The sequence below is a fragment of the Mobula hypostoma genome, chromosome 28 (assembly GCF_963921235.1).
Source record: "Mobula hypostoma chromosome 28, sMobHyp1.1, whole genome shotgun sequence".
NCBI classification, from domain to species: domain Eukaryota; kingdom Metazoa; phylum Chordata; class Chondrichthyes; order Myliobatiformes; family Myliobatidae; genus Mobula; species Mobula hypostoma.
The window spans coordinates 2,923,571-2,940,715 of NC_086124.1; the positions used below are offsets into that span (position 1 = coordinate 2,923,571).

At 45.8% G+C, this 17,145-nt stretch overlaps 1 protein-coding gene across 9 annotated transcripts in view; it reads left to right on the top strand.

Annotated features, from left to right (window-relative positions):
- The window catches only part of LOC134339015 (tyrosine-protein kinase Fyn-like), a 299,324-nt gene that overhangs the window by 268,855 nt on the left and 13,324 nt on the right, over nt 1-17,145 (top strand). For 7 of the 9 annotated variants that reach the window (XM_063035252.1, XM_063035255.1, XM_063035251.1 and 4 more), the window contains 3 exons: nt 1,271-1,435; nt 8,420-8,599; nt 13,795-13,871. In XM_063035252.1, the coding sequence (XP_062891322.1) occupies nt 1,271-1,435; nt 8,420-8,599; nt 13,795-13,871 (422 nt within the window). Of the gene's footprint in view, nt 1-1,270; nt 1,436-5,558; nt 5,715-8,419; nt 8,600-13,794; nt 13,872-17,145 lie in introns of all 9 variants that reach the window. The other 2 variants (XM_063035258.1, XM_063035250.1) reach the window with 2 other exon arrangements.

Genomic DNA, 17,145 nt, shown 5'->3' on the forward strand with positions numbered 1-17,145 from the left:
ACGGGGAGAGGGCAGGCAGTTGGGGCTGAGAGGGAAAATTGGTCAGCCGTGATGAAATAGCTGATTATGGGCCAAATTGCTACATTCTGGTCCTACATCATATGGGTCTATTATGGAACTGGCACATGTGAGACCGTGAGATGAAACTAGAGCACCTGGAGGATGCTCGGAGGCCGATTCACGGGGAGGACATACAGATTCCTACAGACGGAGCGAAATTGAACTCTGAACTCCATATCACCCTGAGCCGTAATAGCGTCGCACTAACCGTTGTGCTTCTGTGACGCCGTTTTTCTGCCTACAAAATTACTTTCTGTACAAGTCTATCCTTCTTTTGTTTTGCAAACGGGCAGGAAATATTGTCCTAGGTAAGAAACTGAAAGCTCTTCATTAAATCCATAAGGTCGAGGAGCAGAATTAAACCATTTGGCCCATCGAGTCTGACTTGGCCTCCACAGCCGCCTGTGGCACTAAATTCCACACATTCTCCACTCTCTGGCTAAAGAAATTCCTCCTCATCTCTGTTATAAGTAGACGTCCCTCTATTCTGAGGCTGTGTCCTCTGGTCTTAGACTCCCCCACCGAAGGAAACATCCATTCTACATCCACTCTATCGAGGCCTTTCAACATTCAATGAGATCACCCCTCATTCTTCTGAATTCCAGTGAGTACAGGTCCAGAGGCATCAAATTCTCCTCATATAAGAAGCTATATCAATCCTGGAATCATTTTCATGAACCATTTTTGAACCCGCTCCAATGACAACACGGATATCCTGTAGTTCTAACTAATTCATGGTTTATGGCGCAGATTGTTAGTGGATCCTTTGATCTGTGGGTGACACTCTGAGTTACGGAATAAAAATCACTCAGGTGGAATTTATGTGAGGAATCAAATGGCCAAATGTAAAAAGACAACAAATTTTGTCAATGGTTTTTATTAGAAATATTGTGATAGAGTCAGTATTCAAGAATCACATCGCCTCCATAACCCAGGGGGTTATGAATTTCCTCTCTCGTTAGTCCTTGGTCATCTGAGTTCTGAACTAAGTAGATATTTAGTAGTGAGACAAGATTAATTGCTCTGAGAAGTCACTGACTAAAGGTGTCAGAAGATAGGGTCCTTGAGAGTTTTACAAGGGAGAAGCACTGCATTGCCTGCTTTGGATGTAATTGTGCGTGTGTTTCTGTTGGTTACTGCTGCCTCATGATTAACTCTTTTGTCTGACCTCTTGCTTTTCCCCTGTGCCCGTTGTGTGTCCCTGCTGTAGAACGAGCCGCGGGACTGTGTTGCCGTTTGGTCGTACCCTGTCATAAAGGGATGCCGAAGCTGGCAGATCTGTCAGTCAAAACCAAAGACGTCTGGGAAATTCCTCGCGAGTCCCTGCAGCTGATCAAGAAACTGGGCAATGGGCAGTTTGGGGAAGTGTGGATGGGTAGGAACCGAGCCACTGCAAGGCAAAGACGGACTTGTGGCCGCTGTAGAGACAAGTGAAATGTTAATGCTTCTGTCACGTTTTATATTGGAAAACAGAGCCTTGACCTTGTCTCGGGAAGTGGCTGGATCCCTTGTGCAAGAAACACATTATTCTCTGAAATTGGATGGAATTGTGAATTTGAACAGTTGGAACCTCAGAGTTAATTTGGCCCCGGATGGATTCATACAAATTATTGTACAGAGCAGCGGGGGAGAGAAGGTTCAGCCAATTATCTGTGCTAATGTAACCAATTAATTTGGAATTATGTACAGCAGTAGCATTCCCTGTCCAAGCTATTAATTCCTCTTCTTTTCCTCCTTTCTGTATCCCTATCCAGTCCTTATTCCCAGATAATCTCATATTTTCTGTTTTGGAAGCAAATTGGTTATCTTTCTTCCAATACATCTCTGTAGTAAAATAGTCTGTGATTTCCTCCACGAGAAGACACTAATTTGCATTATTTCCCTTCCTGAGCCTTTCCCTCACTTTGTAAATCTCCAACAAGTTCCCAATTTATTAAATCCATAGTAACAGATAAAGTCATAGAAAAATACAGCACAGAAACAGGCCCTTCGGCCCATCTAGTCTGTGCCAAACCATTTAAACTGCCTAGTCCCATCGACCTGCACCGGGACCATAGCCCTCCATACCCCCACCATCCACATGCCGATCCAAACTTCCCTTAAACATTGAAATCGAGCTCGCATGCACCACTTGCACTGGCAGCTCGTTCCACACTCCCACCACCCTCTGAGTGAAGAGATTTCCCCCCATGTTCCCCTTAAACTTTTCACCTTTCACCCTTAATCTGTGCGCTGGTTGTGGTCCCACCCAACCTGAGTGGAAAAAGCCTGCTTGCATTTACCCTGTCTTTACCTTCTATAATCTATAATCCTTCATGCTGCGCCAAAGACCAGTGAAAAGATATTGACTTAACGTGTGCATCATATACAAAGGAGGGGTAAAGTGCTCCTTCCCTGCACTGATCTGCAGGTCACCCTTGGGCAAGGTGTAGCACCTGCTTAGCTCCCACCCTCCCCCATCGATCAGGGTCACGTGAGGCCATGGGAGCAGGTGGCGGATGGTCGCACGAGCAGCCGGTGCACATCACAAGTCCTGGTTATGCGACCACTGACGCCAGGCAGACAATCTCTGAAGAGTATTGATAATGGCTGGGGTCACCCGTCTTGCCCAGGAGAAAGCAATGGCAAAGCACTTCTGTGGAAAAATTTGACAGGAACTATCATGGTCATGGAAAGATCATGATCGGCCACATCATATGACACGTCACATAATGATGATGATAATATACAAATTCCATTACAGTCAGATACAAGTAATTCTGGAATCTTGAGCGACAACAATCTAATGGAGGAACTGAGTGGATTGACAAATGATCTGGGTTTGAACACAGGACTTTGACAATTCCTCCCACACCCTCCACAGCTACTGCTCGACCCCCTAGGATCCTGTAATTATTTGTCTGGGCATCCTTGTCTCACTGGCCAAAGCCATGACCTGTCCCACCAAGAAAGGCAAGATCAGCAAGTGCTTGCCAATAATACCATCTCCTGTAGGTTCCCCTGCAAGCTCATTATCCCAGCTTAGAAATCGATCACCACTCCTTCTACAACACAGGGTCCAAATCCTGGACCTTCCTCCTCCATAGCTCTGATGGTACACATCAACTGGGGATTGCACTGGCTCGAGAAGCCAGCTCACCACCATGTTATTGAGGGCAGTCATGGTTGGGCGCAGTAGATACTGGCCTTGCCGGTAATGTCTACATCATAAACTGATTGTTTGGACCCTTCCCGTAAATGTAGAACTATGTACAGTGTTTAACAAGAAGCTGGGTACAGCTCAGCACACCATAGACATCACCCTCCCCTCCATGGACTCTGTCTACACCGCTAGCTGCCTCAGTAACACGGTCAGCATAATCAAGGTCCCCAATCACCCCCGGACATTCTCACTTCTCCCCTGCCCCATCAGGCAGAAAGCACTTGCCACCAGCTGGAAGAACATCTTCTGCCCTGCTGTTGACTGCTTTCCTAGTATGCCAAGGTAGACTCTTGACCTCATAATCTACCTCGTTATGATCTTGCAGCTTATTGTCTCCTTGGACTGCCCTTGGAAAGGAATAGAGAGTCAACATTTCAGGTCAAAAACACTTTGTCAGGACCAGGACCTAATGAAGGGTCTTGGCTCGAAACAATGACTCTTTATTCCTCTCCATGGATGCTGCCTGACCTGCTCAGTTCATTAGGCAATTTGTGTGTGTTGCTCTGGATTTCCAGCCTCTACACAATCTCTTCTTTTTTTTTAACATCATTTTCTCTGTAGCTGTTATACTTTATTCTGCATTCTGTTATTGTTTTATCTTGATCTACCTCAATGCACTGTATGAACAGCATGAAAGACAAGCTTATCACTATACCTTGGGACATGAGACAATAATAAACCAATTCCTAGTCTATTCCAACAGATCTTCACTCAATTTGCTTCTTTTGAAGACCTAAATTTCCTATAGCCCACCCAATCATTGAGCACGTCTACATAAAATGCTGTCGCAGGAAAGCAGCTTCCATCATCAAGGACCCTCCACCACCTAGGACATGCTTTCTTCTCACTGCTGCCATCAGGAAGAAGGTGTGGGAGCCTCAGGACTCAAACCACCAGGTTCAGGAACAGTTACTACCCCTCAGCCATCAGGCTCCTGAACCAAAGGAGATAACTTCACTCAACTTCACTTGCCCCATCACTGAACTGTTCCCCCAACCTATGGACTCATTTTCAAGAACTCTTCATCTCATGTTCTTGATATTTATTGCTTTTTTTAATTATTATTTTTATTTTTCTCTATTTACGCAGTCTGTTGCCTTCTGCACTCTGGTTGAATGCCCAGTTGGGTGGTCTTCCATTCATTTTCAATATGATTATGATTCTGTGGACTTATTGAGTATATCCACAAGAAAATGAATCTCAGGGTTGTATATTTCCAAAGTTCAAAGTTAATTTTATTATGAAAGTACATCTATGTCACCATATACAACCCCGAGATTCATTTTCCTGTGGGCATACTCAGCAAATCTATAGAATAGTAACTATAACAGGATCAATGAAAGATCAGCCAGCGTGCAGAAGACAACAAACTGTGCAAGTGCAAATATAAATAAATAGCAATAAATAATGAGAACATGAGATAATGAGATAAAGAGTCCTTAAAGTGAGATCATTGGTTGTGGGAACATCTCAATGGATGAGTGTTGTTATTCTCTTTTGTTCAAGAGCCTGATGGTTGAGGGGTAGTAACTGTTCCTGAACCTGGTGGTGTGAGTCCTGAGGCTCTTGTACCTTCTACCTGATGGCAGCAGCGAGAAGAGAATCAGAATCAGGTTTGATATCACCAGCATGTGTCATGAAATTTGTTAAATTAATATAGTTAAATTAAATAAGTAGTGCAAAAACAGAAATAAAAAAGTAGTGAGGTAGTGTTCATGGATTCAATGTCCATCCAGAAATCAGATGGCAGAGGGGAAGAAGCTGTTCCTAAATCATTGAGTGTGTGCCTTTAGGCTCCTGTACCTCCTTCCTGATGGTAGCAATGAGAAAAGGGCATGTCCTATGTGATGGGGTCCTTAATGATGGATGCCACCTTGAAGATGTCTTGGATACTACAGCGGCCTGTGCTGATGATGGAGCTGATTGAGGTTACAACTCTGTGCAGCTTATTTTGATCCTGTGCATACCAGACAGATGATGCAGTCAGTCAGAATGCTCTCCACGGTACATCTGTAAAAGTTTTTGACTGTTTTAGGTGACAAACCAAATCTCCTCATACTCCAAATGAAATAATAGCCACTGTCTTACCTTCATATATGTACTTTGATAATAAATTTACTTTAAGCTTTGAGCTTTACCATTCCAAACCGGCTGACAATTTCTCTGCGGCCAGAAAACTGAGAATAATGTGTTATGCAAAAGGTTCCAACTGCCTCGTCAGTAGCTGCAGGTCCTGTGGATACTAATGCATGTGACCCTGATTACATTATCCCTCCATTGCATCCATTCCCTGCAGATCATACTGATGGTTTGTGCCAAGTGTTAACCAAGGTTTGTCCGGGTGAGGTACCACAGACTCTGGGACTGGGTAAAGATGCATGGGAGATAAGTCGGCAATCCCTAACCTTGGACAAAAAACTTGGTCAGGGATGTTTCGGAGACGTGTTCGTGGGTAAGATGATGAATCATTTTCCTGATGCTTTCTTTAAATAAAGATCCTGAAAGATGTAGCAGTCACATGCACAAAATGCTGGAGGAACTCAGCAGGTCAGGCAGCATCTATGGAGCGACATTTCAGGATGAGATCCATCACCAGGACTGGAAAGGAAGGGGTTAGAAGCCATAATCAGAATCAGAATCAGGTTTAGTATTACCGGCATAAGTCATGAAATTTGTTACATTAATGGCAGCAGTACAATGCAGTACGTGATAAATATAGAAAAAATCTGTGAATTACAGTAAGTATACATTAAGTTAGTACAAAAACAGAAATTTTAAATAAGTCGTGAGGTAGTGTTCATGGGTTCAATATCCATTCAGAAATTAGATGGCAGAGGGGGAGAAGAAGGTAGGGGAAGGGAGAGGATACAAGCTGGTAATAGCTGAGGCCCTTCCCTTATCTTCTTATTCTGCCTTCTGCCCCCTTCCTTTCCAGTCCTGATGAAGGATGTCAACCCGAAACATGAACTGTTTATTCCTCTCCATAGGTGCTACCTGACCAGCTGGGTTCCTCCAGCACTTTGTGTGTGTCGCTCTGGATTTCCAGCATCTGCAGAATCTCTTGAGTTCGATGTAGGAGTGACGAGGCTGGAATTGGCCTTTGAGATTCGTTACAATGAGCAAGTCTGTTGACAAGCCATCAGTATACATTAACCTGTTAAACTTTCACTGCATGTCTTCCCATCTCCTCATTCACAACTGCATTAATCCTCTCCTATGGTCAAAATGCACATAAATGTATGTGTCCCTTGTGGCTCTTATTACCAGTTCCTGGATTAGTAACAAATCACTCTCCCTTTAGACAGGTCTCTCTGAGTTCAGATTTCAGCCACTGGCAACTTAATCAAGTTGTCAGTGTGTGAAGTCACAAGCCACAGGTATCATTATGACTCCCTGAAATTAGGAACGAGGATCTCAGAGGTAATAACATCCCGTGACACAAATTTCGATTCTGTGCTTTGTGCATAAAAAAACGAGTGTTTCTTAAAGAAAGTGATATTTTTGATCCCACGCCCAATATGATTGATTAGCAGAGCTATATTTATTGAGAATACATTATAATTTGTTATTTATGGAGTGGTAGAGCCGGTTACAAAAACAGAATTTAAACAATAGTTGGACAGGTGATTTTCATTTTTATTTTATTTAGAGATATAGCCCAGCGAGCCCCTGCCACCCAATTACACCCATGTGACCAGTTAACCTTCTAACTCGTCCATCTTTTGGAATGTGGGGAATGGGGGCACCCAGGGGAAACCCGTGCGATCACAGGGAGAATGTACCAACTCCTTACAGACAGTAGTGGGAATTGAACCAGGGTCACTGGTTCAGTGTTACGCTACTGCGCTGCCCATAAGAGGAATAAGAGTCAAATGCAGGCAAATGGGACTAACATAGGTGCCTGGATGGCATAGACATGTTGGGCCAAATGGCCTGCTCCTGTGCTATATTGCTGTAAGAAAGGACTTCCCAACTTTTTTTATGTCATGGATCAAGACCTTTAAGCAAGGAGCCCATGAATGCCAGGTTTAGAACCCCTGCAAGATATACCTGCCAATTACGCTGCTGGTGTTTAAGGTCCTCCTTTTCTGTGTAGAAGGATTCTTCATTACTTTTCCACCACAATTTTGCTTTACCAGTCAGGGTTGTTCACCCTGAGCTGAACTCCTGAACCTGGAGGACCGATGGACCACTCTTAGTCTGGCCTCTACCCTTTGACCTGTCTGGCATGGGTGACCCTACCAAGAGCCAAAGCATAACGCTCTGACTCCAGACAACATAGCTCTCCGGGTCTTAGAGGCACATGAGCTCCATATCAGGACAAGGTTGTGGTCGTCTTGGAGGCCTTGCAAGGTGCAGCCCCCATTTTTGTCTTTGGCAGCTTGTACCGTGCTCTGAAGTTTCGGTTGGGTTGGCTTGCTTTCCCACAAACAAAAATAATTGCCTGGCAATATTCCAGAGAGGTGTTTTTTGGGTAGAGTAATATATGATTTTCGCAAATTGTTTTTTTTTGTGGAAGAATTCAGGAAAAGGGCTGAGCCCAGGAAAGCCCAAATGTGCCCAGTTTGCCTTCCTCTGTCATTACCCCTCACTCCCCCCCATGAGGAAAGTTTATAAATGTGCCCAATTTGCCCTCCTCTGTTGTTAACCCTCAAACCCCCCTCCCACCCCCATGAGCCCCATGAGGAAAGTTTATACTGCCTTGCCTGGAGCACCCCCTGCCCCAGCCCTATTCACTGCGGCTTACCTGGGAAGCAGAGGGTGGAATAGGTTGAGGGGGGGGTGAGGGTGCTGCCTGTCATTTTTATTACCTACCCCGGCCACATCCCACCCAGGGAGATGTGGTGCTGTACCCAAGGCTGGGAGATAGAGAGGCCACATCTGCCGGGTCGTGGCTTGGCCTCATTTCACTCACCTCCTCCGAGTTGGGGTTCAGTGTGATTGGACTGGAGGCTTTGACCCCAGGAACCCCCCAGTGTAGATTCAGAGCGTTAACTCTTTCGGAGCGTAAAATTAACAGACTTTCTAGAAGCATGGCACACCATGCCCATCACTTTTCATACCCATCCCTCACCACTCGTTCCACCCCAGCGCCAACCGTTTCTTGTGGGTAATCTGCTTTTTCTCGCTCTGTCTCTGCGCCTGGGCTGGGTTCAGGCACATGGAACGGCACCACCAAGGTGGCGGTGAAGACACTGAAACCAGGCACCATGTCGCCAGAGGCATTCCTCGAGGAGGCCCAGATAATGAAACGACTGCGTCACGACAAGCTGGTGCAGCTCTACGCCGTGGTTTCCGAGGAGCCCATCTACATTGTCACAGAGTTCATGACGCAAGGTAACCGTAGTCCTCCCTGCGTGCCGCGTGTCCGCGCGTCTCCCGTGCTTCCTGTACCATTACTTGGTGGTTGATGACACTTCCACATTCAATGGCAATGGACGAAGCAGATCAGAATGACAGAACTGACGGCTTTGTGGTCACGATTGTAGACAATGCAGAGATAAGTGGAGGGGCAGGTAGTGTTGAGGAAGCAGGGAATCTCCAGAATGATTTGGACAGAGTAGGAGAGGGCAGGTGGTATACAGTGTCATGCTCTTTGGTAGAAGGAATGAAAGCTAAACGGGAGACAATTCAAAACTCGGAGGTGCAAAGAGTCCTCCGGCAGGATTTCCTGAAGGTTAACTTGCAGGTCGAGAAGGAGAATGCAGTGAGTGAATGGTGGCGAATCCGCGGAACATTATTGCTTCTGGGTGGCAGAGTGGAGGTGAGCCTCTACCGGAGGAGTAAGAGGCTCCGTCATTCCGTTAGCCTGCTGGTCACCCTTGGGCAAGGTGTAGGCTCCATTCCCCACCCCCCACCAAGGCCATGTGAAGCCATGGGAGCAGGTGGTGGATGGTCGTACGAGCAGCCGGTGCACATCGTAAGTCCTGGTTATGCGACCACCGACACCAGGCAGACAGTCTCTGAACAGTATTGATAATGGCTGGGGTCACCTGTCTTGTAAAGTCACTGCCCAGAAGAAGGCAATGGCAAACCACTTTTGTGGAAAACGTGGCCAAGAACAATCATGGCCATGGAAAGGCCACGATGACCCACGTCCTACAACACGGTGCATAATGAACAAATGAATGCTCATTGTGCAGGCCAAGTCATCGGGTCGGGTACACTTAAAGCAGAAGTTGATAGTTGCTGATTAGAAAGGGTGTCAAGATTAAGAGGAAGCAGGATAATGGGATTGAGAGGGATATTAAGTTAGCCACGATGAAATGGCAGAGCAGATTTGATAGGCCAAATGGTCTAATTCTGCTGCCATGTGATATGGTCTTCCCATGTCCTACTTTCTGCCCCCACAGCAGCTTTGTGTTATCCACAGACTTGAAGATATTACACTTATTTCTCATAATATGGGGTATGAGGCCATTCAGCCCATCTCTCAGAGCAATCTCATCAGTCCCATTTCCCCAGTTACTTCTCAGTCGTCTTTGCTCTCTTGCATGCCTGTGATCTCAACACTGATCTTTCTATCTGGTATGACAAGAAAGACTCTTCAATACAAGAGGTTCCACAGATGCTGGAAACCCAAAATAACACACAAAAATATTCTGGAGGAACTCAGAAGGTCAGGCAGCATCTATGGAGGGGAATAATCAGTTGATGTTTCAGGCTAAGACCCTTCATCAGGATTGAAGGAACTCTCCGTAGATGCTGCCTGATCTGCTGAGTTCCTCCAGCATTTTGTGTGTGTCCGCATGGACTCTGAACCTCACAATCTATGGAGGGGACATTTCAAGGCCAAGACTCTTCATCAGGACCAGATGAATGGTCTTTGCCTGAAACCTTGACTGTTTATTCCCCTCTGTAGATGCTGCCTGACTTACTGAGTCCCTCCCGCATTCTGTGTGTATTTGCTCATCTCGTCCATGCTGAAACCATTTAAACTTGCTGCTCCCATCGACCTGCACCTGAACCATAGTCTCCATACCCCTCCCATCCATGTACCTACCCAAACTTCTCCTAAACATTGAAATCGAACTGGCATCCATCACTCGTGCCTGCAGATCATTCCGCACGCTCGCCGACCTCTGAACGAAGAAGGTCTCCCTCATGTTCCCCTTAAATATCTCACCTTTCACCTTTACCCCATGACATATAGTCCTAGTGTCACCCAACCTCAGTGGAAAAAGCCTGCTTGCATTTACGCTATCTATTCCCCTCATAATTTTGTATACCTCTATCAAATCTCCCCTCAATTTCCTACACTCCAAGGAATAAAGTCCTAACCTACATAGAACATATAGAACATAGAATAGTACAGCACATTACAGACCCTTTGGCCCACAATGTTGTGCCGACCCTCAACCCCTGCCTCCCATATAACACCCCATCTTAAGTTCCTCCATACACCTGTCTAGTAGTCTCTTAAACTTCACTAGTGTATCTGCCTCCACCACTGACTCAGGCAGTGCATTCCATGCACTAACCACTCTCTGAGTAAAAAACCTTCCTCTAATATCCCCCTTGAACTTCCCACCCCTTACCTTAAAGCCATGTCCTCTTGTATTGAGCAGTAGTGCCCTGGGGAAGAATCGCTGGCTATCCACTCTATCTATTCCTCTTAATATCTTGTACACCTCTATCATGTCTCCTCTTATCCTCCTTCTCTCCAAAGAGTAAAGCCCTAGCTCCCTTAATCTCTGATCATAATGCATACTCTCTAAACCAGGCAGCATCCTGGTAAATCTCCTCTGTACCCTTTCCAAAGCTTCCACATCCTTCCTATAGTGAGGCGACCAGAACTGGACACAGTAATCCAAGTGTGGCCTAACCAGAGTTTTATAGAGCTACATCATTACATCGCAACTCTTAAACTCTATCCCTCGACTTATGAAAGCTAACACCCCATAAGCTTTCTTAACTACCCTATCTACCTGTGATGCAACTTTCAGGGATCTGCGGACATGTACCCCCAGATCCCTCTGCTCCTCCACACTACCAAGTATCCTGCCTATTCAACCTTCCCCTATAACTCAGATCCTCAAGTCCCAGCGCCAACATAGCATGCCCCCGGTGCTTGGCAGAACAGCACTGGATACAATGAAACAGGTGACCCACCCTCCTCCCCGCCCCATGAACCCACAATTTCAATGGCCACTTCCAAGCATACTCTGCGATGAAGTCCTGACGAAAGGTCCCGGCCCAAAACAACAACTGTTTATTCATTTCCATCGATGCTGCCTGACCTGCTGAGTTCCTCCAGCATCGTGTGTCTGTTAATCTGGGCAGTGTCTGTATTTTTTCCCTCCTGGACTATTTCATTGCTAGTACTGACTTCCTTCAGTTCTGCCCTGTCTCGGGACTCTTAATTTCCTAAATTATCCGTGAGGGCATTTGTGCCTTCTCTCATACAGATAGAACTACAGCTTGTGTTTATTCATTCTGTTGTTCATTATCTGTTCCCTGTTATAATTTCCCATGTTTCTGACTGCAGAATATCTACATCCGTCATCACTAATCTTTTAACCCTCATCAGTTTCATGTTCTCTGCAAGCCTACTCTCATAATCTATTTAACCTCTCTTAATCTTTGTGCCATTTTTACTAGCACTCACTCTAATATACTTTTTAACAGTTACACAGACCAACCATTGCTCTGAGCAGGAAATTTTTACACGGCCTGAAAAGTGTGCAGCACTTTAAATTGTTATTTTTTGTAATAAACATACAATGAATATTTAGAATGAAAATTGAAAAATCACATACTTTTTAAACAAACTCAAACCACAACTCACAAAACAAGTAAGCAATGCCAGACAGTCTAAACAACTGATAGGCATTATGGCAAAAATAAAATGTTTTGACTAGATGGCATTGGCATTCGACAGGCCGGCGGTTTATTAACAATGAGCTACTACCATTCTGTGTTTATTGTTACAATTTGTAACAGTGTTGTAACTTGAAACACTGACAACATAAACACATTGAAGCTCTAAAATGTTTCAAAGTAAAGGTTTGTTTATTATTTAGAAAATTTATGGAATTGATGTTAATATAATTGTAACGTACTTTGTAATTAATTATGTGTTAATGAATATAATCCATAAAAATATTGGAAAGTGAAGAAGGGAGCAACAGACAGGAAGGCAATGGAGACCCACTTGTGTCTCCCATCAGCAGGAACAAAGGGAGTTTCAAAGTTTCATTTATTATCAAAGCATGTAGCCATGTACAATTCTGAAATTTGTCTTCTCCAGATAGCCATGAAACAAAGAGCATGAAAGTCATTCAGAGAGAAATATGAAACATGCCCCCAGCATCCTGACCATCGACCCCCGAAACCTCCCTCCTCCTGCACAAAAAATGGAACAAGAACACTGATGCCCAAAAAAAACAATCCATCCCCCACACAAAAAACTAACGGGGCACCAATCCCTAAACACCCTCCCCTCTGAAAAGGGAACAGAGACGAAATGAGCGATTAAAAAAAAATCACAGAATATAAAACCATAAGTCTGAAAAAGTCCACTGTCCGTAAACACAACAGTGCAATCCATAAACACAGAACCACGATGCCATCCTCCAATATCGCCGACTCTCATCGAAAGAGAGGGACACCACACGAGGCAGAGAGGCCTACCCCCCTGTCAGAGCCATAGGCTGCTCACAGACTCCTTCCCGGCAGTGATCAGAAGGAAGGCTGTCAGCGCTGAGCTCTCACCATCCGTTTACCAGAGTAAATGACACAGACAGGAAGGCAGTGGAGACCCAGCAGGAACTGAGGCTGTAAACAACATGATTCTCCAGATGTGCCCTACCATCTCAACAACTAAAAATGGAGCAATGGCTGTTCCTTCCGAAAGGAATTTCTATTGGTCTTGCAAAGGGGAGAAAAATAAGCCCGAGCCACACCCAGTGTGATGTTACAAGCTCTGTGAGGAACTCTGTAATTGTAGGCCACAGTTTCTTTTTAAGATACTGCAGTGGGAAACTCCTCAGCTTTCAGCTATTGCAGTGAGCCATGAATAATTTAGAGACTGACTGAATATAAAATTGTTCCTACAAGCACTAACCACCTCTGCAGGACTGCTGAGTGTGTATAACATGCCCTCGAAAAACAACCATATAATTTGAGAAGATAAACAGAGCTGGGGGGGGGGGGTCAAGTGGTGGAGAGGGCTGCACTGGGTCTACGTCTGGTACCTGAGAGGATTCCATGGTAAATCAAACACTAGGGAAATTGTCCTGAGGGTTTCGGAGTCCGTGAGGTCATTTCTGACCTCTCTCTTTGTTTGATCTCTAATGATGTGGACCCTGAACAAGAGCAGTGGTGTCTAACGTCTGCACATCAATGCTTCCTTCCGTCTTCAGGCATAACAGCTCTGGTAGATCTGTGCCAATGGTACTTAAAGAGAGACTACCCAAGTGCATTGAAATCCAGCCCAGCTTAGTGATAGTCAGGCTGTTGGAGGAAGAGACTGAAATCCTGATTTATGTCGTAAGTTTAAGTTTTGATAAGTCGTCTTCTTTCCTTTCCAGGGAGTTTGCTTGATTTCCTAAAGGATGGCGATGGGAGGATATTAAAACTGCCGCAGCTGGTCGATATGGCAGCGCAGGTACGAGGGATGGCTTTCGTATCGGTTTGCTTTCACTCGGGTGGCGGTGTGTATCACCGCAGTGGGGCTGTGTGCCTTTGTATCCAGAAGCAGGTTTTACCGGAGTAGCCTCAGGAACAGCTTCTTCCCCTCTGCCTTCAGATTTCTGAATGGACGTTGAACCCGTGAACACAGCCTCTCTACTCTTCTCTTTCTACACTATTTTAAAGACATGGACAACTACAGTGCAGAAGCAGGCTCTTTGGCCCATCTACTCCATGCTGAAACCATTTAATCTGCCTACTCCCATCGACCTGCACCGGGACCATAGCCCTCCATACCCCTACCATCCATGTACCTATCCAAACTTCTCGTAAGTGTTGAAATCGAGCTCGCATGCACCACTTGTGCTGGCAGCTCATTCCACACAAAGAAGTTTTCCCTCATGTTCCCCTTAAACTTTTCACCTTTCAACCTTAACCCCTGACCTCAGGTTGTAGTCTCACCCACCCAACTTGCTAAATTTAACTATTTAATATATGTATACGTCCTGTAATACATGTTTTCTCTATGATGATGTATTGCATTGTACGGCTGCCACAAAGACAAATTTCACGACACACTAAACCTGTTTCTGATTCTGTTCCATCCAAGCAGATGTATTTGTTTGTAGAGATGCCGCAGAGAATAGGCCCCTCCGGCCTTCCAGCCGTGCCCACCAATCCCCCGACCTACTGGTAGCGTGCTAGCCACTACGCCACAATGCGGTGGGCTGTTGGAGTTGTCAGCGTTTCATCCTGTCGTCATGTTTACCCACATTCTCCTCTATCTGTCCCGTCATGTACCCACTCACTCACTCAATCCACCCGGCAATTTGTACTCTTCCTCCTCCCCCCTCAGCTCCTCTCCCCTCTCGGCGTGGTAGCAGAGCGGCTTTGCACTTAGTGCTCTAATGTAATTCCGACGTTACGGAATCGGGTTCATTTCAGTAATATTTCACTTGCTGTCAAAAGTGTCATGCCAATACAAACTCTTCCTTGAACAAATTAGGTGGTCCGATAGCCTAGCAGTTAGCGCAACGCTTTACAGAACAGGAGACCCAGGTTCAATTCCCGCTGCTGCCTTTAAGGAGTTTGTACGTTCTCCCCGTGACCACGTGGGTTTCCTCTGGGTGCTCCAGTTTCCTCCCACAGTCCAAAGACGTACCAGTTCATAGGTTCATTGGGCATTGTAAATTGTCCTGTGGTTAGGCTGGGGTTAAACAGGGGTATAGCTGGGTGGCACGGCTCGAACGGCCAGAAGGGCCTTCTCTGCACTCCATCTCAATAAATGCATATTTCCAGTCCCAGTTCAGGGTCTCAGCCCGAAACAGCAACTGTTTGTTCCTCACCATAGATGCTGCCTGACCTGCTGAGCAACTCCAGCATTCTGTGTGCGTTACTCTGTGGAAGTCATTTTGAAAGCTCCTCGCGCCAGAGTAGTGTAGCGGTTAGCGTGACGCTATGACAGGGCGCTGAAGGTCGGAGTTCATTTCCGGCGATCCCTGTAAGCAAGTTTGGACGTTTCTTCCCGCGTGCATGTGGGGTTCTTCTGAATGCTCCAGCTTGCTCCCACAGCCCGAAGACGTACCAGTTAGTAGGTTAATTGGTCATTGTAAGTTGTACTGAGATTAGGCGAGGGTTAAATAGGTGGGCTGCTGGGTGGTGCAGCTTAGCAGACTGGAAGGGCCTGCTTCACACTGGAAGGGCCTGGTCTGCACTGGAAGGGCCTGTTTCACACTGGAAGGGCCTGTTTCGCGCTGGAAGGGCCTGTTTCGCGCTGGAAGGGCCTGTTTCGCGTTGGAAGGGCCTGTTCCATGCTGGAAGGGCCTGTTTCACACTGGAAGAGCCTGTTCTGCACTGGAAGGGCCTGTTTCATGCTGGAAGGGCCTGTTTCGCACTGGAAGGGCCTGTTCTACGCTGGAAGGTCCTGTTTCGTGCTAGAAGGGCCTGTTCCCCACTGGAAGAGCCTGTCACGCTGGAAGGGCCTGTTCCACGCTGCAAGAGCCTGTTCTGCGCTAGAAGGGACTGTTCCGCACTGGAATGGCCTGTGTCACGCTGGAAGGGCCAGTTCCGCGCTGGAAGGGCCTGTTCCGCGCTGGAAGGGCCTGTTCCGCACTGTATCTCAAAATGAAAGTTCAGAATCCCACCCAGATTTGCGTCAGTGGCAAACTTTGAAATGTGACATTTGATTCCATTATGTAAATCATTAATGTATCTTATGAATAAATAAAGTCCAAATATTCCTTATGTCCCTGTCAATATACAGTGCCTTGTAAAAGCGTTCAGACCCAACCCTTTGCTCACATAAATGAGTATTACAACCAGGGATTTTGATTGATTTAACTGAGAATTTTTATCTGTGAATCCCATGCTCCCTTTTCACAGTACAGCCCCCCAAAACAGGGAAAATTGTAAAGTTTAAAAAACTAAAAATTCAAAAACTGAAACATCAGCAGTTCAAAAGTATTCATCCCCGTTTCTTCAGTATTTGGTTGAACCACCTCTCACAGCTATTACAGCCCGTAATCTTTTTGGATAAGTCTCCATTCGCCTTGCACAACGTGATGAAGCAAGATTTGCCCATTCCTTTCAAAACTGCTCAAGCTGTGCCAGGTTAGCTGGGGAACGGCAGTGGACACCAAACGTACCAGTAAAAAAAAAAGCATGTGCTTGCCCGTAAAGACTTTACAGAGCATCACTTAGGAGACACTGAAAAAATGTAGAAGAAGGTCGTGTGGCCAGATGAGATTGAAATTGAATATTTTTGACCTCAACACTAATTGGCATATTTGGCATAAATCTAATACTGCGCAATAGCCAGGAGCACCAACCCTACTGTAAAGTGTGGTGGAGGTAGCATCATGCTGTGGAGATGCTTTTCAGCAGCAGGGACTGGAAATCTGGTCAGGATTGATGGGAAGATGAAAGCTGCTGAATACAGAGAGACCCTGGATAAAACCTGCTAGCCTCTGCCAGAAAGCTTAACCTGGGGAGGAGGTTTGTCTTTCAGCAGAGCGATGACCCAAAGCACACTGCCAGAGAAACCATGGAGTGGCTTCAAATGAAGAAAACTGATATCCCTGAATGACCCAGTCAGAGTCCTGACCTTAACCCAATCGAACATCTCTGGCAAGTCCCCAAGATTGCTGTCCACCGCCATTCCCCAACTAACCTGGCACAGCTTGAGCAATTTTGCAAGGAGGAATGAGCAAATCTTGCTCCATCGCATTGTGCAAAGCGAATGGAGACTTATC